General features: G+C 40.6%; 1 protein-coding gene across 1 annotated transcript in view; it reads left to right on the top strand.

The window, feature by feature from the left end:
* Window positions 1-25,560, top strand: part of PPAT (phosphoribosyl pyrophosphate amidotransferase) — a 48,884-nt gene that overhangs the window by 7,812 nt on the left and 15,512 nt on the right. The window contains exon 2 of the mRNA XM_003482396.4: window positions 24,990-25,056. Coding sequence (XP_003482444.1) covers window positions 24,990-25,056 — 67 coding nt within the window. The remainder of the gene's footprint in view (window positions 1-24,989; window positions 25,057-25,560) is intronic.

Raw genomic sequence — 25,560 nt, 5'->3', positions numbered from 1 at the left:
GCATGGCTGCAGCTGATCCTTAGGTCACAGCTCTGGCTCAGATCTGATTCCTGGCCCTGGGAACTGCATATGCCTCAGTGTAGCCAAAAAAGAATATATACGCACTAAAGAAAAATAACTTACTGCATGGATTCCAAAACTATCTATGGTAATGAAGGTCAGAATACTGATAAGCTTTACAGGGGCCCTCCAGGATGCTGGTCATGTTTTGTATCCTGATTTGAGTGGTAATTGCATAGGTGTCTTCACTTTGTGGAAAGTGAGCTCTTCTATTTATGCGAACTCAAAACAATTTGATAAGTTAAAAATCTATAAAATGCTGAAGTTGGGTCATCCTAGAGATCCAGAGAGATGCAGTCATTTGCTCTGTATTGAGTTTTTAGGGTAATGAGAGACTAGAATTCAGCTTTTCTGATTCTCAGTCCAGTGCTTTTTCTTTCTTTCTTTTTTGACCACACTGGCAGCATGCCAAAGTTCCCAGGCCAGGGATTGACCTCGAGCCACTGCAGTCACCAGAGCCACTGCAGTGACATTGCTGGATCCTTAACCCTATGAGCCATGAGGGAACATCGAGTGTTTTTTCCTATATCCTGCATTTTTCTTCCTTAGGCTTGCTGTGTTACATTACCTTCTCTGATGCGTGTAGTGAGTCATTTTGGAATTACAGCTCACAGAATTGGTTGACCTCTGAGTTTGACTTATTTGTAGAATTAATAAAATGTTAACAGCCATTGCTAAGCTACTTTGGAGAAAATCAAAATTCAGAACTTAGTTTGGTTATGGTTTTCTTTTACATCCTACTCTTCTGACAGCAATCACTGAAAAGTGTCATTTAAAGGCTCATGATAGGAGTTCCCACTGTGGCAGAGCAGGTTAAAGATCTGGCATTGTCACTGCAGCAGCTTGAGTTCAGTCCCTGGCCCAGGAATTTCCTCATGCCTCAGGCATGGCCGGAAAAAAAAGGCTCATGACAAATGCATAGTTGTGCAGAAATTTCTAATCTGGGAAAGTTTCTATTTTCCTTGTTACTTTCACCCTTAATGAGTTGTGAAAGAAATCATTCTTCAGCATTTTTTGCTCTCACCCAGCTCATAAACCAAACCATATAGTCTTAATTTGTCAAGGACAGGAATAAACAACTCTTATCAGGAAGAAACTATAGGAGTTTTTCTCAATGTGGAAAAACTTGGCATTTCTCAGACTCTTAGCATCTTCATGTTCAAAGTTCTTAGGTTTTTGGTATGGCTTTCAAATAACTTTTAAACAAAAGAACATAGAAGAAGAATCATTATATGACATTGTTTAAAATACATTAATCTTCAAGCTCAAGTACACTGAAGTTTGAACATCTAAGCAATTGGGCAGATGAATGAATTTAAGAATTAGGAATATTTTGATACAAGGTTTAAAGTTTATGGAATTTTCGTTTAAAAGGGTCAATTTGGAGTTCCTGTTGTGGTGCAGTGGAAGTGAATCCAACTAGTAACCATGAGGTTGTGGGGTCAATCTCTGGCCTCTCTCAGTGGGTTAAGGATCCGGTGTTGCCGTGAGCTGTGGTGTAGGCCACAAATGTGGCTTGGATCTGGTGTTGCTGTGACTGTGGTGTAGGCTGGCAGCTGTAGCTCTGATTCAACCCCTAGCCTGGGAATTTCCATATGCAGAGGGTGTGGCCCTAAAAAGCAAAATAAATAAATAAACAAACAAATGGGTCAATTCCAAGGTCACCGTGTTTCTACTGGCAGTTCTGTGTCTTGGGAGGCCATCAGCTTCTTCAGAAAGTCTCATTTTTCTTTGAGGGTTGTTCTTTTTCTTTGGTAAAACTCTGTGTTCATATTTTAAGTTTTTGTATTTGGTACGACACTCTTTCCAGTCTCTGTCTTTTCCAAACTGCATTAGTCTTTTGGCAATTTCCTCAAATATTTCTTTATTTCTTGTGGCCCCTTCAAGCATTTGCTTAATTTTTTCATCAGACCCTATATTTATAAGTTCTCTAAGCTCATTGTCACATCAGTGTTTTCCAGCTTCTGTCTCGCTCACTGCTGGAATCTATAAATGATTTTTAGCATCTTCTAAAGGAAGATTTCCTATGAATCAACAGATGATTTACAATTATTCAGATTTATAGATACAACCTGTATTTGAATATCCTTCATTTAAAACAACCTGGCTTGGAGTTCCCGTTGTGGCTCAGTGGGCTAAGGATCTGGTGTTGCTATGAGGTGTGGTGTAGGTCACAGAAGCAGGTCAGATCCTGAGTTGCTGTGGCTGTGGCATAGGCCAGCGGCTACAGCTTGGATTCATCCTCTAGCCTGGGAACCTCCACATGCCTCCTGTGTGGCCCTAAAAGACAAAAAGACAAAAAATAATAATAATAAAACAACCTGGCCTGATGTAAAGCATTGAGAATTAAAATAATTTCAATGTGAGAATAAAAAATTTTTTATGCATTCATATTCAAATTATTATTATTATTTATTTTTTGCCTTTTGTCTTTTTAGGGCCGCACCCAAGGCATGTGGAGGGTCCCAGGCTAGGGGTCGAATCAGAGCTACAGCTGCTGGCCTACAACACAGCCACAGCAATGCAGGATCCAAGCCGCGTCTGCGACCTACACCACAGCTCAAGGCAATGCCAGATCTTTTACCCACTGAGCAAGGCCAGGGATTGAACCCGCAACCTCATGGTTCCTAGTCGGATTTGTTAACCCCTGAGCCACGATGGGAACTCCAAAATATGTTTTAAATTATAAGGTAGACCCACACCCAACATTAGAATAACTGAGCTGCTTTTCATCAGTAGATACGCTTCACTGGGTGTTTATGAATACAGAGCATCTTGGTATTTACTGAATTTTTGGTGAGAAGTAAGAACAGGCATTTCTTACTCCTCCCTGCTGTGTTCTCTGCCAGCTCAGGTGTTGGGAAGCATCTGGGATGACAGGTACTAGAGACCCCCTGGAATGACTTCAACTGGCATCTGTTCTTAGACTTTAAATACACAAAGATCAATTCCAGTTCTACAGTTTAGACCCTGTTGCCTGGCCCGGGGCTGCTGTGGGCCACCTGCCTCTTCTGAGCACCCCCCACCACCACCACTTCCTCTGTCAGAAAACGCAACAGTGGTTTAATTTGTTCCCAGAAGCCTGATCTGCCTTTGCAGTTGAATATTCTGCTGAAAAAGTAGTGAGGCTGTATCCCAGCATTAAAACTGTAACCTTGAAGCCAAAGGCATTTTTTTGCCATCTCTAACCAGGTTTTAAGATGACCTTGCAGCCTTGACCACCAACATCAAAATGTTGAAAGTACTGTGCCCTAAAGTGTGGTGCTCTGCTCTGCTGAGGAGTAAGAAAGCTCTTTGTGACCCGTCTGATAACACCTTTCCTTGTTACAGTTTAATGCTGAAGAAGAGCTCTTAACATCTCTTTTTTCATTTGATTGTCATTGTAACTAAGAGTGATCCTGTTTGAAATACCTCTAAAAGAATAAAAGACCCTAAGATTAAGTGGCTTGGTTTGCTAGTATGGCACAGGTTCAGTCCCTGGCCTGGAAACTTCTCCATGCCATGGGTGCCGCTTAAAAAAAAAAGAAAAAAATTGTATGTTATTAAGTATAGGCAGCTATACAATTTCTTGCAGTGATTAGTGTAAAGTTAGACAATTGTTGGTCTAGTGGTTAGGATATGGCCCAGTTTCCGCCCCTGGTCTGAGATCCCACATCAAGCTGTTGCACATGTGGCCAATAAAAACCGCAAAACAAAAATTTAACCGCACATGTGGCCATAAAACCCCCCAAACCCCAAAACTTAACAATGTTGGTATTAATAGACCTGTGAGGCAAGAATGTGGTTAGAGGGCAATAAGCATATGATGCACAGCAATGTGTGTGTGGATGTTTACCTCAAGATAGGACCTGATCTTATTACAGATCAGCTTAGACCGTGAGTCTGGGTGAAGGCTGCTTCCAGCAGTAACAGAGGGCTACCTAATAAGGTACTTTTTTTAACTGAGATTTTTGCTGAGATAATTGTAGATTCACATAAAAATAGCAGAGATCTTTTCTACACTTTGCCGACCTTTTCAATGGTAACAGTTTATAAAACCTCAGTGTACAAGGATATTGCATTGTTACATCAAGGATACTGACCCTGGAACAGCCCTCCTGTTTCCCATCCTTCTTGTGTCATTTGTGAATGTGTGCACTACGACCTGTAACAGTTTCATCACCTCTGTAGGTTTGTGTTTTTACCACCAAGATCAAAGAATCCCTCTGGGGCCCTTTAATAACTGCACCCACCACCTACTTTCCTGCCCATACCCTCCCCCACCTGTGCCCCAGTGCTTACTTTTGAGGGCACACAAGTCCAAGGGAAACTTTGAGCTCAAATCCCACTTCAGCAATATAGGAATTTATAACATTTTACTGAAGTGACTCAAACGGTCAGTTGCTAAGCTTAGGCACATGCTCTACTGCTGGGAAATAGGAACATTATAGAGATTAGGTGTTAGGTAGAAGTAATGAGTAATTATTTCTAGAAAGGGAGATGTCAGAGTTCCCCTTGTGGCTCAGCAGGTTGAGAATCCGACATACTGTCCATAAAGACACAGGTTCGATCCCTGGCCTCGCTCAGTGGGTTAAGGATCCGGCGTTGCTGTGAGCCATGGTGTAGGTCACAGACGTGGCTTGGATCCTGCATTGCAGTGGCTCTGGTGTAGGCCAGTGGCTACAGCTCTGATTAGACCCCTAGCCTGGGAACCTCCATATGCCTTGGGTGTGGCCCAAAAAAGGGGATGTCATGGGGGGGGGAATTCTTAAATTTAGTGTTCTTTAAGGAAAGAGGAGCACTGAGTTTCTGTTCTGTCCACCCAACTGTGTGTTCAGTTCTGACACTGCATGGAGTTAGCATCAGACTCCGCAGCTTTAAGGGGTCAAGTCGTCCACGAGGCAGCATCAGCTGGCCACGCGCCTGGCTGACTGGCGGGAAGTTCAGGATCTGCTTGACCTCCTTTGATGATTTCCTAGAACAACTCATAGAACTCAGGGTTACGGTTTTGTTGTAAAGAACTCAGGAACAGCCAGAGGAAGGGAGGCCAGGTGCAGGACCCAGGAAGCTCCTCTGAGCCAGTGTTCATTGACTGTGGTTGCTTCTGGCTGATTCCTTAAATCATTGACTCCCCTCCTGGAGGGCCCTTATACCCTGAAGGTGACCTGAGCTATGAGAATCCCACCTCTTTAGAATTAAAAACACTTCCCTCATGGGAAATTCCAAAGGTTTTTGGAACTCTGCCCAGAACTAGGGGTGGAGACCAGACATAAGCTTTGTCACAGCTTTTTAAAACTTTATTAAAATATAAATAGTAAGAATTAGGAAAATGACACTTTTTAAATTAATGCCTTCCCTGTATTTAAATGCATCAACTTAGCTATGTCTGAGCTTTTATATTTCTAATTTTTTTTTTTGTCTTTTCTAGGGCCGCACCATGGCATATGGAGGTTCACAGGCTAGGTGTCAAATTGGAGCTGTAGCCACCGGCCTATGCCAGAGCCACAGCAACTTGGTATCTGAGCCATATCTGTGGCCTACACCACAGCTCATGGCAATACCGGATCCTTAACCCACTGAGCAAGGCCAGGGATCAAACCTGCAACCTCATGGTTCCTAGTTGGATTCGTTAACCACTGAGCCACAATGGGAACTCATGTTTATAATTTTTAAAAAGTTTTCAATGTTGTTTCATATGACTAAAGTGCATTAGGTTCTATAATAATTTTACTGCTGAGATTATCCAAATTGCATGCAAAACATACATACTTTGCATACTGTATATTGAATACAAACATACAGAAGTAAATATATTCCATTAAAAAAAACTATCTGTTTCTAATCTTTGGCCTATTAAGAGAAATAAATGGGAAAAAAATGGAGTTCCCGTCATGGCTCAGCAGTGAACAAACCCAACTGGCATCCATGAAGACATGGGTTCGATCCCTGGCCTCGATCATCAGGTTAAGGATCTGGTGTTGTCATGAGCTGTGGTGTAGGTCGCAATTGCGGCTCAGATCGTGCGTTGCTGTGGCTCTGGTGTAGGCCAGTGGCTACAGCTCCAATATTTGACCCCTAGCCTGGGAACCTCCATATGCCACAGGTGTGCACCTAAAAAGACCCCCCCCCAAAAAAAAAAAAAGAATTGGAGGAAACCAAATCCCTGGCATGGCTTCTGATAGGTAACAATAGATACTGCAATGCCCTCTACTTGCCATCACATTGCTAATTTTTGTTAAATTGCCAAAACAGTAGTGAACATTTTAGTTTTGGAAATATATCTTACTACAACCAAAAGGAAAATAGCTTTAAGGTTATTTGTCAAAGATCCAGGTAGTGTTGACATATGATTTGTAGGCTGATAGAAGAGTCCTGTCTCTATCCTCTGAGTTACCCATGACTGTCCTGTATGAGCAAGCAGTGACTCACAAGAAGACCTGGGTGTCCAGGTATTCTGCCTCATTAAATAGCACCTGACCAGAGATGACTTAGGTCGATTTGGTTCCTCCTGTTCAGAAGAGATTAAGGAGATAAGATTGCCTAACATGAATTTCTCTTAGGCAGTCAGTCCTTTGTCCTCTGGTAGCTTTCTGATCCTTTATCCTCTCTTGCCCAGGCCTCAAACTGGGAGACAAATAAATTTATTTTAGATCCAAAAAAGTTACTCAGTTTTCATGGGCCATTTCTTTTTACTTCTAGTAATAGGCATAGCCTAAGAGTTCTATGAATCATCCCAGCAGTTGACTTCTTTCAGATTTTGTTACACATTTTTTTTTTTTGTCTGTTTTTAGGATTGCACCCGCGGCATATGGAGGTTCCCAGGCTAGGGGTCGAATCAGAGCTATAGCTGCCGACCTACACCACAGCCACAGCAGCACCAGATCCGAGCTGCATCTGCGACCTACACTCCAACTCATGGCAACACTAACTCTTAACCCACTAAGCGAGTCCAGGGATTGAACCCGAAACCTCATGGTTCCTAGTTGGATTCCTTTCCGCTGCGCTACATCCGAACTCCCTGTTATACATTTTTAAAGTGATAATTTGTTGGAAGTAGCTGGTTATTCTCCCCTGAATGGAATCAAAATTGGTTTTTATATGGTACTCTCTTCAGACCTCTGCTGGGCTTATTCTCTAAAATCATGACAACCTGGCTGTGCTTGATGCTCTTCTATAGAAACACCGGTACCTGAACCCACTCTACCACGTCAGGTAACCCAAAAATCTTCAGGAGCTCTAAGTTGGCAATCATTAGTTAAACAGAATGCAGGGATCCACAGCTCTAGCTGGATTTTTAAGTGCAGAAGAAGCTCATAGTGTGCTTAAGATTGGAAAGATTCCCAACATCGGGGGATCTGACCAAGTGTCACCATTAACGAATGGAGCAATAGCAGCTCCCGTTAGGATACTTGCCAGTAGAATGTATAAAAACAAAGTGAGGGGCCTGCAATCTATTGATGAGAATTTTTTTCTAAAGATAAATATCCATGTCTTTAATCTCAGCAGAACAGCAGCCTCCCAATAGTAGAGTGGCAGTTTGGGCATTGAGAGGTATGTACTACAGGTGTGCCTAAAAATCTTACCTACATAAGTTTTTTAAAACCTGTCATCTGACTTAATGTTAAGTTTGCATCTGCCTTAATGTTTTGTGAAAAAACAATCTTGTGATGTTGTTCTTAACTGAGCTTTCCAGAGAACTAACAAGCTAAAATCTTCTGAAAACTAAAGTTTTTAAATTTTTTCATGGAAATTTTTTTATCTTGTTTATTATCTAGTCTTTTTAAGGCCACACCTGACCATATCAGGCTAGGGGTCAAATCAGAGCTGCAGCTGCTGGCCAAACCACAGCTACAGCAACACCGGATCCAAGCCACATCTGCGACCTCTACCACAGCTCACCGCAATGCCAGATCCTTAACCCACTGAACAAGGCCAGGGATCAAACCCACAACCTCATGATTCCTAGTTGGATTTGTTTCTGCTGTTCCACGACGGGAACTCCTCCCTGGTTTTTTAATCAGCATTGGTCTTTATACTTGAAGCTTTGGTCTGAAATACTGAGTACCAGGCCTGTGATGGCTAGGCTTCTGCTTGGGGGCCTGGTGATCAGTTTCAGTTTGTGTCAAAGGCTAACCATCAAAGAGCAAACACTGTCCATCCCCTCAGCACCCTAAACCAAAGGGCAGTAATCCTCAGACTGGAACATGGATTGAATCACCAGAAGGACTTTGCAGATTTCTGATTCTGAATGGGGCCCAAGAACTTGCATTTTGAATAAATCTCCAGCTGATTTTGATGCTGCTACACTTTGAGAACAATGGCATAGCCATAGGGAACTTTACTGTCAGTAATAGTGTCAGCCTTCCATTTCCGTATTTTGGAAATGTATTATCCAGCAGTACTTCATAATGTGGTAACATTCTTATACATGTTCTTCTAACATCTTATAAGAACATGTTAGGTTTTGTGGCTATGATATAAACTATTTAATATGTAATTATAAAACCATCATTGGAGTTCCCATTGTGGCACAGCAGAATAGAATCTGACTAGAACCATGAGGACACAGGTTCGATCCCTCGCCTCGCTCAGTGGGTTAAGGATCCGGCGTTGCTGTGAGCTGTGGTGTAGTTTGCAGACATATGGCCCAGATCCCACATTGCTGTGGCTGTGGTGCAGGCTAGTGGCTACCGCTCTGATTCAACCCCTAGCCTAGAAACTTCCATATGCTGAGGGCGGGGCCCCTTAAAAAGACAAAAAAAAAAAAAAAAAAAAAAACCATCACGAAGGCCTAATTCTTATGACTTCATCTAAACCTAATTATCTTCCAGAGGCCCCTTCTCCAGGGCTGGTGGTGTAGCTCAGTGGTAGACCCTATGCATTCAAAGGCCCTTTCTCCAAATGTCATATCAGTGGGAGTTAGGGCTCAACACATGAATTTTGGGGTGACAATTCAGTATGTAGCAGCATCTTATAGTAACATCTTATGTACTTTGTCACTCACACAAAACGAAGAGTATCGTTTTATCTGTGCCAGGGCTTTGTCTTCTGTCTGTCCTAGGTCTTCTGACATAATACTGACCAAGTCACCTTCAGCTCAGCTCCAGCAGGGACTGTATGTTGTGAACTGAGTGAGGTATATGGTGGCTTGTTTTTTATTCACTTTCCGAATTGTGTTTTAAGCTCTACTATATTATTTTCCCCTTTAGAGTGAACCTGATATTAAAAGCTGTGGTTGTTACACTTAAACATCTTTCAGTCTTGGGTCGCCATAGCTACCTGGTATTACAGGTCTCTCACAAGGTCTTCTGTCATAGAACTACCTCATAGAGTGACATCTTCAGCTGCACCTCCAGCAAGTACCGTATAAATGTCATCCCATCTCTGGTGTTGGGCTACCTTATCCCTGGTTGTTTTATATTTTAAGTTTACTTTTTGGGGGGAGGGCACACCCATGGCATGTAGAAGCACCCAGGCCAGGGACTGAAGCCACACCACAGCAGAGACCCCAGCCGCTGAAGTGACAGCACGGATCTCTGGCCACGTTGTCATTGTGCTATGCAGTACTCCAGCAGGCCCGTGTCTGTCTTGTCCACATGAGGTGTTTTCGGACCTCTCCCTGCCATGTCCCAAGCCTGTCATTTCCTTCTCTTCCCCCTGAGTAACACTCCCTGTGAGAATTAGGACTGTGGCTTTGAAGATGGATGTTAGGATCTAGAAACACGGGTGGTAGAGGGGCATTTGCGTGCATCCTGGCTAGTCCCCGTGTCACAGAATCAGATCTACAGGGGACACTGCTGAGTTCTCGGTTCCACAAGCCCGCATTGGAACTGGATTTCCTGATTCCTGGTCTGGGGCTCGTGCAGTTCACTCCACGCCGCCCTGTCTTTGTGCTCAGTTCTGTGGGTTAAAGAGCTTTACTGTGTGTCCCAGAGGAGCTTACCTTACATTCTCATGGGGTTTGTATTTTTCTAGATTTTTCTATGCCCTTTTTCTGTAAAACTTGCAGTTTTACTACAGTTGGTATGAAAACATCCTTTAGTAACTTTTGCCATATAGAGTTGAGTTTTTGCTTTATTAAAATCTGTGGCATATGGAAGTTCCCAGGCTAGGGGTCAAGTTGGAGCTGTAGCTTCTGGCCTACACCACAGCCACTGCCACACGGGATCTCAGCCACATCTGTGACTTACACCACAGCTCATGGCAACGCCAGTTCCTTAACCCACTGAACAGGGCTGGGGTCAAACCCACATCCTCATGGGTTCTAGTTGGGTTCTTAACCTGCTGAATCACAATAGGAAGTCCCAAAATCAGTCCTTAAACTTCTGGAAATCCAATTTTACTTCCTTCTGTATCCCTTTATACTGTTCTCTATATTCTGATCAAATATCTGTGAAATCTGTTTCATGATAAAGTGAGCAGTTAGCTTGTTGAGCAGCATTTAATGAAACCTATTTACCTTAGCCAGTGTGCATGTTACTGGCTTTGTCCCCTGTGGTGGCGTGATGTTACAATGGCTTTTTTTGGCCCTTCTGCCTCTCAGGTCCTCTTCCCTTCTCTGGCTCACTCTGTGGCCTGCTCTCCGTCTTGGGATTCTTGTACTTTTCTGTTTTATTGTGTCCCAGAATAGCATGCAACGCAGTAAAAAATTGCATGCTCTTAGTCATGCCTCAATCTTGAACTGTTCAGAGCATCTTCTATTCATGTTTTAAGTTTTGTGCTTCATTCTGCAGTGCTTCCAGTCCCTGTCTATTCCAAGTTTCCAAAGCTTGGCAGCAGTGTGTTCAAATACCCTTTGATTCCTCACTGTTCCCTCCACTCGTCGTATGTCTTTATCAGACCAGATGCCTGTCAGAGCCGTGACTTCTGGCTCAGTGCAGTGTTTGCCTTCTTCATTTGCTACAGGTAGAATGAACGTTGGATTATTAGGGGCTTTCCATTATTGATGTAGAATTACCTCTGTTGGGTGATGAAGGAAAGAGATGTATATGAGTTACATATGTCAGACAAGATAAATATTTGGATGTGACATTAGTAAAGAAAGTAATTTTCTCCATAGGAGATGGAATACAAATCATAGCTTTTCTCTTAAACTAGCTGGGAAATGAAAGTACAGAACCTGATCTGTTCCCTATCAGGATAGTCATTGGCTTTATTAAAGTTGTGGGGGCAGAAGTGGGTTTGGTTTGTTGTTTTGTTTTGTTTTGGCTGCGTCCAAGGCATATGGAAGTTCCCAGGCCAGGGATTGAACCCATGCCACAGTAGCTGGTGTGATGACACGGGATTCTTAACCTGCTGTAGCCACAAGAGAACTCCCTAAAGGTGTGTTTTTAATTAGTTACTTTTTTTTTCTCTTTTTAGGGCCCTACCTGCGGCATATGGAGGTTCCCAGGCTAGGGTCTAATCGTAACTGTTGCTGCTGGCCTATGCCACAGCCACAGCAACATGGCATCTGAGCCTCATCTGCGACCTACACCACAGCTCACGTCAACGCCAGATCCTTTACCCACTGAGCAAGGCCAGGGATGGAACCCGCAACATCGTGGTTCCTAGTCTAATTAGTTTCCACTGTGCCACAACAGGAACTCCTAATTAATTACATTTTGATCATCTTTCTTCTCTAGCATTTCTTTCTGTTCCATCCCACTCCTTTAGTATGTGAGCTGTATGTCAGTCTGTAGTGTAAGCTGAATGTGTGATTTTGTATGTTCTTTTCTTTGTCTAATGCTTTCCGTTTGCTATGGATCAGAATCTTGGAGAGCTCTTCTGAACCTCTGCCATGCCCCTCATCCAGTTGTGGTTCTCTTGTGCAGTTTGGGGTTGAGAACCAGGCTATTTCATGAATGAGGAGCTTGGAAGAGGCACATTAGTAATTGGTACTTATTATTCTTTGTGAAAATAAAAGATCCCCCATTGGTTAAAGACCGCATGCCATTTTAGGCAAAGTATTATATTCAAGGAAATAGGCTTCATAAGGCTTAAGGCAGGATGTCTCCACTTAGTTATAAATCCTTTAATATAGCTTAGTGCCTTTGTGCTAGATCTCTGGTACAGTTTTGCCACTCGTTTTATGGTAATGGCATTTACTTGACATTATATTCATTATTTAACAACCATATTATCTTGCATTTCTCAGGATTCTGTTTTATAAAAAGGTAGTTTGGACCTCAGCATCTGTAATATAAGTTATTAAAAAGCCACTATAGTATTTACCTGAGGTAGGCAGTTGTTTTTATTTTGTGGTATAGTTAATGTCTTTGTTTTGAGATGCTTTTCAGTATTTTTCCTACTTGGATTAACCTTCAGTAAGAACTTAAAAGCAAGAAATGGATTTTTGTTGACTTTTTGGGTGAATATAATTATCCTTGGAGTTCCTGTTGTGGTTCAGTGGGTTAAGAACCGGACTAGTATCCTTGAGGATGCGGATTTGATCCCTGGCCTCACTCAGTAGGTTAAGGATCCGGCCTTGCTGCAAGCTGCAGCTCAGTCTCAGATACACCTCGCATCTGGTGGTGGTGTAGGCCTACAGCTCGGATTCAACCCCTAGCCCAGGAACTTCCATATGCCACAGGTGTGGCCTTAAAAAGAAAAAAAAAATCATCCTTGACCTCCTTATGGATTTGATAGTATTACCTTTCCAATGTAAAATTCTGTTTTTTGGAGTTTCCGTTGTGGCGCAGCAGAAAAGAATCCAACTAGGAACCATGAGGTTGCAGGTTTGATCCCTGGCCTCACTCAGTGGGTAAAGGATCTGGTGATGTTGTGAGCTGTGGGGCAGGTCGCAGACACGGCTTGGATCCCACATTGCTGTGGCTGTGTCATAGGCTGACAGCTGTAGCTCCGATTTGACCGCTAGACTGGGAACCTCCATAGGTCACGGGTGCGGCCCTAAAAAAAGGCAAAAAAATAAAATTCTGTTTTTCTTTTATTTTTAAAATTTATTTATTTATTTATTTATTTTTGTCTTTTTCCCGCAGCATATGGAGGGTCCCAGGCTAGGAGTCTAATCAGAGCTGTAGCCACCGGCCTACGCCAGAGCCACAGCAACACCGTATCTGAGCCGCGTCTGCGACCTACACCACAGCTCACGGCAATGCCGGATCCTTAACCCACTGAGCAAGGCCAGGGATCAAACCCGCAACCTCGTGGTTCCTAGTCGGATTCGTTAACCACTGCGCCACGATGGAAACTCCAAAATTCTGTTTTTCTTAGAACACAGGAATGCTGAGGTCATATACTCATTAAATATTAAACACCTATGATGTGTAATTTTGGCCATTAGGTTCCTTACTATGTTTAAAGAATAAAGATTGGAAATTTGAGGGCTAATGCTTCCAGGCAATTTACATTTTGTTAAAGAAATCATTTGTTTTAGAAATGATTTTTTTTAGTATAGGTTGGTTAAAAAAAAAAAGAGGGAAACATAAATGCATCCTAAGTGTTTTCTATCAGGAAAAAATCATCCATTTTTTCAGATTTGAAACTAGTCTTACTTTCCAGTTGGAAATTGGGTCAGTTTCAGAATGTTGGTGGCCCACCTTTCTCTGCCTACCTAGCTCCAGTGGTCTGACGTGAGAAGCCAAAAGAAAGCATTTCCTGGGATGTCTTCCTTGTCCACTGATGTGACTGTCATTTTGCCTGAAAAGAGAATTCCTTTTAGAAATAAGTACCAAGGAAAGTTAAAATTGGTAAAAGTAACTGATCATGCTAATAGTTTGAGCTGAATTTGATCATATCCATGAAGGATTATCAATTTAATTTAAGATAGATACTTTTCATAATCAAGTGGTATAATATAGTTTAAATGTTTGTGTATCTAAAGGGTAATCTAATTTCTCCCATACCATTGACATTTTGAACTTCCACTAGAATTGTTTGTCAAGTTTATAAGTTTCTAGAGATGGTTTTAGTTAGTTTTCAAATTAAATTACATTTTTTTTTGCGGGGGGCCACACCTGGGACATGCAAAGTTCCGAGGCCAGAGATCAAACCCATATCACAGCAGTGACCTGAGGCACAGCAGTGAGAACCCTGGATCCTTACCTATGGAGCCACTGCGGGCTCCCTGAATTACATTTATAAATGAAGTATTTTCTTTATTTTTGTATTTATGTGCTTCAACACAGTAGACACTTTAGGAGTTCCCGTTTATTGTAGCTCAGTGGAAACAAATCTGACAAGTATCCATGAGAATGTGGATTCCATCCCTGGCCTCAGTCAGTGGGTTAAGGATCTGGCATTGCCGTGAGCAGTGGCGTAGGTCACAGATGTGGCTCGGATCCCAAGTTGCTGTGACTGTGGTGTAGGCCGGCAGCTGTAGCTCTAATTAGAGCCCTAGTCTGGGAACCTCCATGTGCTGTGGGTGCGGACCTAAAAAGACAAAAAAGAGGAAAAAAAAAAAAAAAGAAAGTAGTGGCACTTTAAGTAATACTGGTAATGTGAAGGAGAACTCCTGCAATGAGATAATCAGAAAGTCTTGTTTTATTGGCACATATAGTCAAATAGCTAAGAGTCTCTATGTATCTTCTTACGTAATTAGTTGATTGATAAATATTAAACTTTCCAGAAATTAATTTGTTTTACTTAAATGGGCCAAGGAATATATCATTTAAAAGAATCAGGAAGACATTTAAAAGAAAAATGAAGACATTCTTCCCTGATCTCCTTCTATAAATTTCATATATGTTTTTCTAATTTTGTTTTACTGGGTAACAGAAATCATTATAGGAGTTCCTGTTGTGGTTCAGCAGGTTGAGAACCCAACTAATATCCATGAGGATATGGGTTTGATCCCTGGCTTTGCCCATTGGGTTAAGGATCTGGCATTGCCATGAGCAGCGGTATAGGTAACATATGTGTATCTGATCTGGCATGGCTGTGGCTGTGGTGTAGGCCAGAGGCTGCAGCTCCGATTCAACCTTCTAGCCTGGGAATCTCCATATTTCACAGGTGCAGCCCTAGAAAGGAAAAAAAGAAAAAAAAAAGCATTGTATTTTACATTAGGAGACAAATGTTAGGTATGATTTTCATGGCATAAACATTCATTTAAAATCACTGTTCACCATAATTACGAGGTATTCCATTAAAGCATAAGAAAAGGCATGTCATTTATCATCTTAAAGATCATACTGGGGGAGTTCCCGTCGTGGCGCAGTGGTTAACGAATCCGACTGGGAACCACGAGGTTGCGGGTTCGATCCCTGGCCTTGCTCAGTGGGTTAAGGATCCGGCGTTGCCGTGAGCTGTGGTGTAGGTTGCAGACGTGGCTCGGATCCCGTGTTGCTGTGGCTCTGGCGTAGGCCGGTGGCTATGGCTTCGATTAGACCCCTAGCCTGGGAATCTCCATATGCCGTGGGAGCGGCCTAAGAAATAGCAAAAAAAAAGACAAAAAAAAAAAAAAAGAAGATCATACTGGGGATTCTTATATCACTAGAGAAAAATAAAAGTATTTTCAAATGGCACACTTAGATAAGTTTAAAACTCAGTAACAATTGTCAAATTTTTAATCAAGTTTAAAAAGTATTTGGGAGTTCCCAATCTGTGAAGTTAGATTGTTATGATCATTATACAACTACAGATGTGATAAATTCATTTGAGTAATTAAAAAAAAAAGAAGTAATAGCATCAGTAACAACTAAATTAATGTTTCGTTCCTTACAAATATTTTCATACATATGTATTCATGGTTTTTCATATACATACAATTAAAATGATATAATTGAGCATTCCTTTAATTTGTGAAATATTTTATAACAGAAAACAACCAATTCGTATCTGTCCTGCTGGAGTCTATACCAGATTACAATTGAATGTGTTTCTTTTTTAGTTATTTACAACAAAATAAACAAGCGAAAAACCAAAAGTGGAATCGTATTGAATATAAATTCAATAGTGTGGTTTTCATCTTTATAGAGTTGCCATCCCTAATCCTGTCTTCACTGATACAGTGTACCATGGGTCCTGTGTCTAGATTTCATTACCTACAATATTATTTTATATTGATATTACATTGTCTATGCCTTAAGCACTGCCTTATTTTCATGATATCCTGTTACTTACACCATTCTGTTTTTGAAAAACAGATTTTACCTCTGCATTTTAAACTACAATGTAATTTCTTTCACTTTGAATCATTTTATATTCTCTAGAAAATTCAGTTAGCAGTTTGCTGTTCATATTATCATAATGTTACCAATATCTTTTTAAATATTAAATATGAATATATTAACTTTTTCAGTGACATAGATGTATTGTTTTAGATTGGATAAAAAGGAATGCATTTCCCAGAAGGCCTGAGATGGAAACTTTTTTTTTTTTGCCAAGTTTCAACTTGACATTATATTGGCTGTTGATAAATTATATTAGAATCAAATAATCTCATTGATCAGTTTTTATGGGGGTCAGTGTAGTTTTGGATGATCTTTTCCATGTTTCTGGCTATGTGTGGAAAAACCTCCTTAGATATTTTTATAATGACAGCATGTAAATATGTCTAAGCCATCTATATTCAAGTAAATACATTTTTTGCCTCAGTTTGGCACTTATAATATGTACTTTATCTACAGTTAATACTTAGTTATCTATTTTGGTTAATAGACTGTATGCTTATCAGTAATGACTGTCTTATTTAACTTTGTAACTTCACCAAAATCAGCAGTGTTCTTTCATGTAATGCCCAATAGATGCAAGCTATTTTTAATTAAGTTTGCTGAATGATCTCAGCAGTAAACAAATGTAAATTGCAACATATCAAAATATATATAGTGTTTGTAAAGCACTACAAAAAGGACAGAGTGATTTCAGACAGATCTAAAAGAAGCAAGGAGGCAGGAATGTCTGAAAGTATCTATCCAAAGACAAACAGCCAGGAAGTAGTTAAATCACCCATGTTCCAGAGGTATGTAGAAATAATAAGTATTTCTGGAGACTTAAGAGTTGCTAATCAAAAGAGGGGCACAGATTAGAATTTAAATGCTATATGTCTTAATAAATATTTACATATAGTATCAACTGCTTTAGGATTTATAAAATATTAAACTTTAAAGAATAATCACATCTCAGAACTACTCACTCAGCTAAGGTTGGTTAGATATCCTAAACCGTCTGAAAAAGCTGGGGAAGATGATAGGAAGACTATCAACAGCATATACAGTAACATACTTTTGGTCGTAAATAATTTTTTATTTATAAATTCAATGTATAACTGTAAGTTTATCATTTCAAAATGCTTTTCTGCACCAATATATTTGGGTAGACATTTTTAAAAGAAGATATAGTCCAAACACAAAATGTAACTTACCTTGGACATACAAAATCTATGGATTCCATGTATATTATTCTGCTTACATAAGCCTTCGTGATTTGTGTGTTTATACACCAGTGACTATGAAACTATGTTTTTAGTGTGCTGCAGGGATTTCAAGGTTCCAACCAAGATTTAAAACTTTGCTATTCCTAAATTAATCTTTTTCTTTATGGAAACACTCCGTAGTATGTAGTTCACAGTGCTTTGAGAGTAACTGCCCTAATGAAAGAAATAATGGTCCAGTGGGAAACTTTGTATATAAACATCATGATATGTATAATTAATTCATGGTTATCCATGAATGGGTAATATCAATTGAGGATTGTCTTAGACTTTAAAAAAAAACAAACAAAAAAAAGTATTTGGGAGTTCCCATCGTGGCACGGTGGTTAACGAATCTAACTAGGAAACATGAGGTTTCGTGTTCGATCCCTGGCCTTGTTCAGTGGGTTGAGGATCTGGCATTGCCGTGAGCTGTGGTGTAGGTTGCAGACTTAGCCCGGATCCCAGCGTTGCTGTGGCTCTGGCGTAGGCTGGTGGCTACAACTCTGATTAGATCCCTAGCCTGGGAACCTCCATATGCCACAGGAGTGGCTCTAGAAAAGGCAAAAAGACAAAAAAATAAATAAAAATAAAAAGTATTTGAGGCTAAATTACAGTTAGGGAATGTTTTGGATTTAGTTGGAAATATGGAAAATAAAAACCTAAAGTTATGTAAGAATTCTCTTTAGAGAGAAGAATGAAGGATACTGATATGCCCAGGTCATTTAACCCCAGAAGTTTATGAGACCAATACGGAAAGTTAAGGCTGCTGTATTACCCGCTTTAGGACCCGCTTTTTGTTTGTTGTTGAAATGGTCCTCCTGGAGCTGAATGTGAGGGGAGGGGGCTCTCTCCCCAACTTCTTCAAGGGATTTTTTTTTTTTTAAATCATTCCTGGCATGAATCCCAAAATTGATGCAGGAGCCCCATACTCTGAAGATTTTATTTTATTTATTTTTTTAGGGCTACACCTGCAGCATATGGAGGTTCCCAGGCTAGGGTCAAATTGTAGCTACAGCTGCCGACCTACACCACAGCCACAGCAGCATGGTATCTTAGTCACATCTGTGACCTACACTACAGCTCATGGCAACACCAGATCCTTAACCCACTGAGCGAGGCCAGGGATTGAACCCGCAACTTCATGGTTCCCAGTCAGATTCGTTTTCGCTGTGCTACAACGGAAATTCCACTCTGGAGATTTTAAACTGAAACTCTGAAATCATTACTCCTGATGTGTTTGTATAAAGACAGGGGAGGGAAATAGAGGGGAAACTTGGCCACTGCAGGACTGTGATTCGGTGGCGGCGGCGGCAGCGCCAGAGGTATTCTGAAACTTAAGATGATAAAGTTTCCAGAACCTGAAGCCTCTTTGAGTTTGTATTTAGGTCCTTTGCCAACTCTCAGTCAGGCCACCTGCTACCTCACAGAGGGCCCAGATCCTCTGTCCTTACTAAGCACGTGGAGAGGTTGATGCCAGCAGTGGAAAAGGCACAGTCCTTTCTCTCCCTTCACTTTACCTTATACCAATAAAAGGCTTGCTGGTTCCACCACAAGAAAACCAGAAGACATTATAAATGAATCATGCCTGGAGATAAGAGGGCTTTCTCAGGCTTAGAAAAGAGACTATTTGATTATGTCAAAATTTCTGACCTCTGTGGATCAAAAGGAAAAGGCCAAGATTGGAAGGCCAGAGAGGTCGTAGAAACTTTCTGAGACCTCCATTGACATGCACAATTTGTAAAGTAGAATAAATGTATAGGAAGTGTTCCACAACACTAGTAATTAAGTGCAAAGGAAAAAAATTATTGATTGCATGCATCATTGTCTGCATGATTTATTTATTATATTAGCATAGTCCATTTTTAAAGGAGCAAAGTCTCTTCACCCTCACCTTGTAATCTTGCATATCAGGGTTCACTCATCGTTAGTGAAGTACAGTTCTTTTGGAAAGCAGTTATTTTAGCAATGTTTCAAAGTAATCATATCCCCCTTGACCAGAAATTGAACTGTTTGTTTGTTTGTTTGTTTGTTTGTTTTGACCATGGGGAAATTCCCACACCACAGCCGTGACCTGTGCCGCTACAGTGACAACACCAGGTCCTTAACCCACTGTGCCACAAGGGAACTCCCAGATATTGAACTTACTGTAGTCTGTCCTAATGTAATAATGTTAAGTATGGACAGAAGATAACTGACTGTAGCACCTGTTATATAAGGGGCTAAGACCTAAGCTCCGATATATGCACTCAGGTAAATATTATGCCATATTTAAGTGGCATTTAACCCTAAATTATGATTAATTGTGGTATAATTTAATTATTTTTAATGTAAACAAAATGCTAATGTTTCTGTTATTTTACTAAAAAACAAACAACCAGCCAGTGGCCTTGTGCAGGATATGTGAGAAGGGAGGCCAGTTAAGAGGTTATCTTCACAGTCCGTGAGGTAGACGTGGGAGTCCTGGGTGGTGGGAGTAAGAATGGGGCAGAGATGAATCATGTCAGCAGATTTTTTTAAATGACTTAGTGACTGACAAAATCAAGGATATCTCAAACATTTCTGTTTAAGTGGCTGGAAATAAATGATAAATTTATAGGAGGATCAGTTTTGATTGGGAAGGTGAAAGTTTGATATTAGAACTGGAAGTTTGAGGTACCTGCCCAAACACAGTTAAGTCGTATCACGGGCCCTCTGCTCACGAACGGGGTTTGTAGCCATGGAGCAGCTGACAGGGCCAGAGGGTTCCCGTTGGGCACTGTAGCTACTTAACGTCACCACCTCTTCGTGATACCAGCCTCTGCTGAAGTCAAGTGAGTCATTCATTGTTAATCACTATTTAAAGCATTTAGATGGTGAAGAGTGCTGAGTGATTAATTGAATGAAACAATGGAATTACGGTTTAACTTAGCAGCAACTGCAAAGCTCTCTCAGAATTTGGTATAGTGTCAGACATGCAAAGGGAGTGAGTGGGTGGATTTTTTACTAAAGGATTTCCTGATCGAGCTTTAAACTTGAAGTTCAGACAACCCAGGTCGACCCACCTGTACTCTCTGTGACCTCTGACCCCCTTCTCATCGGGTACCTTTCTTAGACCACAGGCCAATTCTCTTGGTTGCACTTATTCCCAGTTCTCTCCTCTCTGAGGTACATCAGTGAGGGCATTCACTGAGTGCCTGGAGCATGGGGTACACAGACAGTAGGTATCACAGATTTGGGATTGGAAAACTCTGCCTTTAAAAATAGCAATTGTAGGAGTTCTCGTCATGGCTCAGTGGTTAACAAATCTGACTAGGAATGGTGAGGTTGCAGGTTCGATCCCTGGCCTTGCTCAGTGGGGTAAGGATCCCACGTTGCCGTGAGCTGTGGTGTAGGCCGGTGGCTACAGCTCCAATTAGACCCCTTGCCTGGGAACCTCCATATGCTGTGGGAGCGGCCCTAGAGAAGGCCAAAAGACACACACACACAAAAAAGCAATTGTAAGATTTTGGCTGTGAGAGAAATCTCCTTACTGCCATTGATTTTTCCAGTTTGCCTCATGATGCATTTGGCTTCCACAGACAGTGAGCAAATTCTGTATAGTGTTGGCATTAACAACACAGTAGGTCAAGAACCTTGTTTTAATAATGTCACTTTGCAGGAGTTCCCAATGTGGCTCAGTGGAAACAAATCTGACTAGTATCCATGAGGACACAGGTTCAATCCCTGGCTCCCGCTCAGTGGTTTAAGGATCCAGCATTGCCATGAGCTGTGATGTAGGCCAGCAGCTACAGCGTGATTCAACCTCTAGCCTGGGAACCCCTATATGCCTTGGGTGTGGCCCTAAAAAGCCAAAAAAAAAGAAAAAAGAAAAAAAAGCATAATATTGCTTTGCAGATAATGTGTTTTTTTTACAAACTAAAGTTTTGTGGCAACTCTGTCAGGCAAGCCTGTCGGCACCATTTTTCCAACAGCTTTGCTCACTTTGGATCTCTGTCACATTTTGGTAATTCTTGAGACATTTCAAACTATTTCAGTGTGTTTTGTTGATCTGTGGTCAGTGGTGTTAGAATTACAACTCAGTGAAAGCTCAGATGACAGCATTTTTTTTAGCAATGACGCATTCTATACATTGTTTTTTTTTTTAAGACATAATGTCACTGCATAGTCAACAGACTACCGTGTAGTGTAAACATAACTTTTTTATTTTTATTTTTTGTCCTTTTTAGGGCCGCACCCGTGGCATATGGAGGTTCCCAGGCTAGGGGTCAAATTGGAGCTGCAGCTGCCAGCCTATACCACAGCCACAGCAACACAGGATCCTTAGCCTAGTGAGTGAGGCCAGGGATGGAACCCAAATCCTCACAGAAATTAGTCAGGTTCATTACTGCTGAGCCATGATGGGAACTCCTGTAAGCATAATTTCTATATGCACTAGGAAACTAAAAACTTTGTGTGACTCCTTTTATTGCTATATTTGCTTTATTGCTGAGGTCTAGAACCAAACCCACAATATCCTTGAGGTATGCCTATATTGAAATCATTTAATCATAAATTATTTGTCAAATCTGTTTGTTTCTCTTACTATTAAAATAGAGCTGTTTTTGCAAACAAGTAATGAAATTTTTTATCAGTTAATATTTTAGTGCTTTTATCTATAAATTTAGGAAAATGGGAACATTGATAGAGAGCAGAAAGTTCTGTCTAATTTGGCGTTCTAAGAAAACAACAGTTGAGCAATATATGCATTTTTTCCGCTACTCTTATCAAATTAAAACTCAGTATTTTCAGAACCCAACGCATTTTCTAAAAACTGTATCAGGAGCAGTTGACAGTAGCAGTTAAGTGTCATGTTAATGTGTTTATTCTATATTGACAGATTTTTTTAAATGGTAGTGTTTAAACTTTTAAAAATTAATGTTTACCCTTGTGCAAAATAGCATATACATAACAGGTCAGTTGTTTTTCTCAACCATGATATTTCAGCTTGTGTTTATCATCTGGACCCAGAAGTCTGGTTCTCTTACCGTTTGTTAGGTAGAAGCAAAGGAGGATACTTGTTCTCTTTACCTTTGGTGGCCTCTGGGACTATGCCTTGGCTCACCATTGCCAGGTACTTGCCATTTGCATCTTCCTCTGTTAATTGTGTGGCAGGTTCACCCTGCAGGACTGTATCCAAATCATGGAAGAACTTAAGAGTTTTGGACCTGTCTCCAGAGCTGTGGGCATGTTGAGCTGTTCTGTATTCGTATTTGAGATTTTTGTACTTTGCCTGGCACTGTTTCCAGTCTCTGGACTCTTAGTGCTTTCAGCCTTTTGGCAATGTAGATAAATATTCCTTTATTTCTCAGGGTTCCGTAAAGTTGTTTGCATATATTTTTTTTCTCCCCAGACACTTAGCAAAGCTTTGTCTCTTCCTCTGTCCAGTGCTTCCCTGCTCCACTCTCCATGTTGAAAGGGACCTGGAAATGATTCACTACTTCTAGCCAGGGTTTTGTTTCCTAGGAAGCCAGCAGGCTGGTGGTCACTAAGCTCTGGAGAGCTAGAAGAATCTAGTTTAACTGGTTCAAGCTGCCTGAGCAGGGGTAACTTGAGAAAGTGCCAAATGAGCAGGGGCTTTGTGATTTAAGAGGCCTGGACCTAAATGATTCCTAATGTTACTCATTTCTGCTTTAAAGGAAATATTACCATTAATACAGAAGGGAAGGAAAACCTTTTCTGAGTTAGTTTCTACTTTACTATATGGTCTTTTCTTTTTGGAAATGATTGGCAGAGATTCTTTCTGCCCTAAGTAAGGTTTATGGCCAACATTAGTTTTTTCCCACAATATAAATCACTTAATCTTCTAACATCAGTTAACTAAAGGACACATCCTTTCTCTAAATAAATAAATCCTAAAGTCACAGGTTATTTAGTCGTATAGGATGTATAGTATCATGCATGTCTGTTTTCAGCGTAATCGTTCATGGTTTTTTGTTTTATTTGGTTTTGGTTTTTGCTGCACCCATGGCAGAGAAGCTCCCAGGCTTCAGATGCTCCCAGGATGGCATCAGAGCCGCAGCTGCAACCTACACCAGATCCTTAACCTGCTTTACCACAGCAGGAACTCCTTTCATAGTATTTAATGCATTTTAGCAAAATCACTTCAATTTTAACTTTTTAGATTTTTTACTTTATAAGTACATTGAGTAATAGTTTTTCTTGTCATTAAAATGCCTGCTGTGGCGCAGTGGGAGCAGTGGTGTCTTGAGAGCACTGGGATGAGGGTTCCATCTCCAGCCCAGCACAGTGGGTTAAGGATCCCAGCATTGCTGCAGTTGTGGCATAGGCTGCAACTGCAGCTCAGATCTGATCCCTGGCCTGGGAACTCTGTATGCTGCAGCAAGGCCAAAAAAGAAAAAATATATATATATGCATAAATAATTGTAGTACATAATTTAGAAAAGATTCTTTTTAACAAATCTATGTATTAATTATTAATGTCTATGTATGTTTATGGTAAAGATTTACTTTTTATTTTTACCCATGTTCTTTGGAACAGAAATTTATTAATAAATATCTAGTATTTATAGCACTTGTTCAGAACTATGAAAAATTGCTGACTGGTTGGAACTTTTATTTTATCTTTTGAGTTTGCACTCCACATTAGTGCTGACCGTCTGAGTCTTACGAAGGTGTTCCCCAACCAGCTAGAAACCTAGCTTCTGGCTTTCTTTGCATTGTCACCTAAAAATACTAACGCAGGAAATGAGATGCAGAGTGCTCCATCAGCTTAGGGTTTTTTGAAGCAGCCTTTATTTTCTGATGACGAAAGTGATAGATTTTGTCAGAGAAAATTTGGAGAGTGCAAAAAGCAAAACAAAACAAAATAATGTTCATAACTTCAGTACCCACGACTAAGCATTTTACTTGCTTTTTATATGGGAATTTTTATTTATATCTACATCCTCAACCTTATTTAGAGGCCACAGAACACAGAGGTTGGGAGCACAAGTTATGATATCAGATTGTATTCTAATCCCGTCTGTGCCACCATTCTCTGTGTGACATTGGACAAGATACTTCTGTTTCTTTAGTGTTGTCCTTAACCATAACATGGGAATGGTCATCATAAGATTGTTTTGAGGAAGTTCCTGTCTTGGCTCAGCAGAAACGAATCCAACTAGGAACCATGAGTTGCGGGTTTGATCCCTGTCCTTGCCCAGTGGGTTAAGGATCTGGCATTGCTGGAGCTGTGGTGTAGGTTGGCGGCTACAGCTCCAATTCGACCCCTAGCCTGGGAACCTCCATGTGCCGTGGGTGCAGCCCTAAAAAGACAAAAAAGACCAAAAAAAAAAGGAAAAAAAAAAAGATTGTCTTGAAAGCCATATAAATTAAATCATTCGTGTAAAAGCTTAGGACACTGCCTGGCATATTAGTTAGGACTCAGATGGTCTCATCTGCTGCTGTTGCTAATCATTGGCATTATCATTGTTGTGAGTGGAAATGGCACTAGTGCTAGGTGCATTTAATGTGTTGTCACACTGAGCTCATGGATGCTATTGAGAAGAGTACGTTTCAAAAAATTCATTAAGAACTTATCCATGGGGTAAACTTAACAGTTGAAACCTTTTTATATTCACAGGGGCCAGGAGAGTGCTGGTATTGTGACCAGTGATGGGAGTTTGATACCAACATTCAAAACACACAAGGTATATTTACATATTAAAAATGTTAATTATAAAGATAAGGAGTATGTGGAAGTGAGGGAGGAGATTTAAATTAATTTGTATTTACATGTACGGTTGACCCTTGAACAAAGCTCATTAAGGACACTGACTTTCACGCAGTCCAATACCCACATCTATTTTTTTATTCCTCCAGAACTTAACTCCTAACAGCCTCCTGTTGATGGGGAACCTTACCAATAACATAAACAGCTGATTAACATGTATGTGTGTTATTTACTGCATTCTTAGAACAAAGGAATCTAGAGAAAAGAAAATATTGTTAAAATCATATGAGAAATTGCATTTACAGTACAGTACTGTATTGTCTTTTTACAAGATGAATTGTCTTAGAACCTATATGTTAATGCAATCTTAAATAATACAAAATACTGTAGGTGTTATACATATCCCTAACACTGACATCAAAAATGAAAAGATCATGTGAGAAAGAAGTTCATATTTACAGGTGTAGCAATTCATGCCTTG

The sequence above is a fragment of the Sus scrofa genome, chromosome 8 (assembly GCF_000003025.6).
Source record: "Sus scrofa isolate TJ Tabasco breed Duroc chromosome 8, Sscrofa11.1, whole genome shotgun sequence".
NCBI classification, from domain to species: domain Eukaryota; kingdom Metazoa; phylum Chordata; class Mammalia; order Artiodactyla; family Suidae; genus Sus; species Sus scrofa.
The sequence above is the reverse complement of the archived record's forward strand: the minus strand, read 5'-3'. Positions and strand labels throughout refer to the sequence as shown.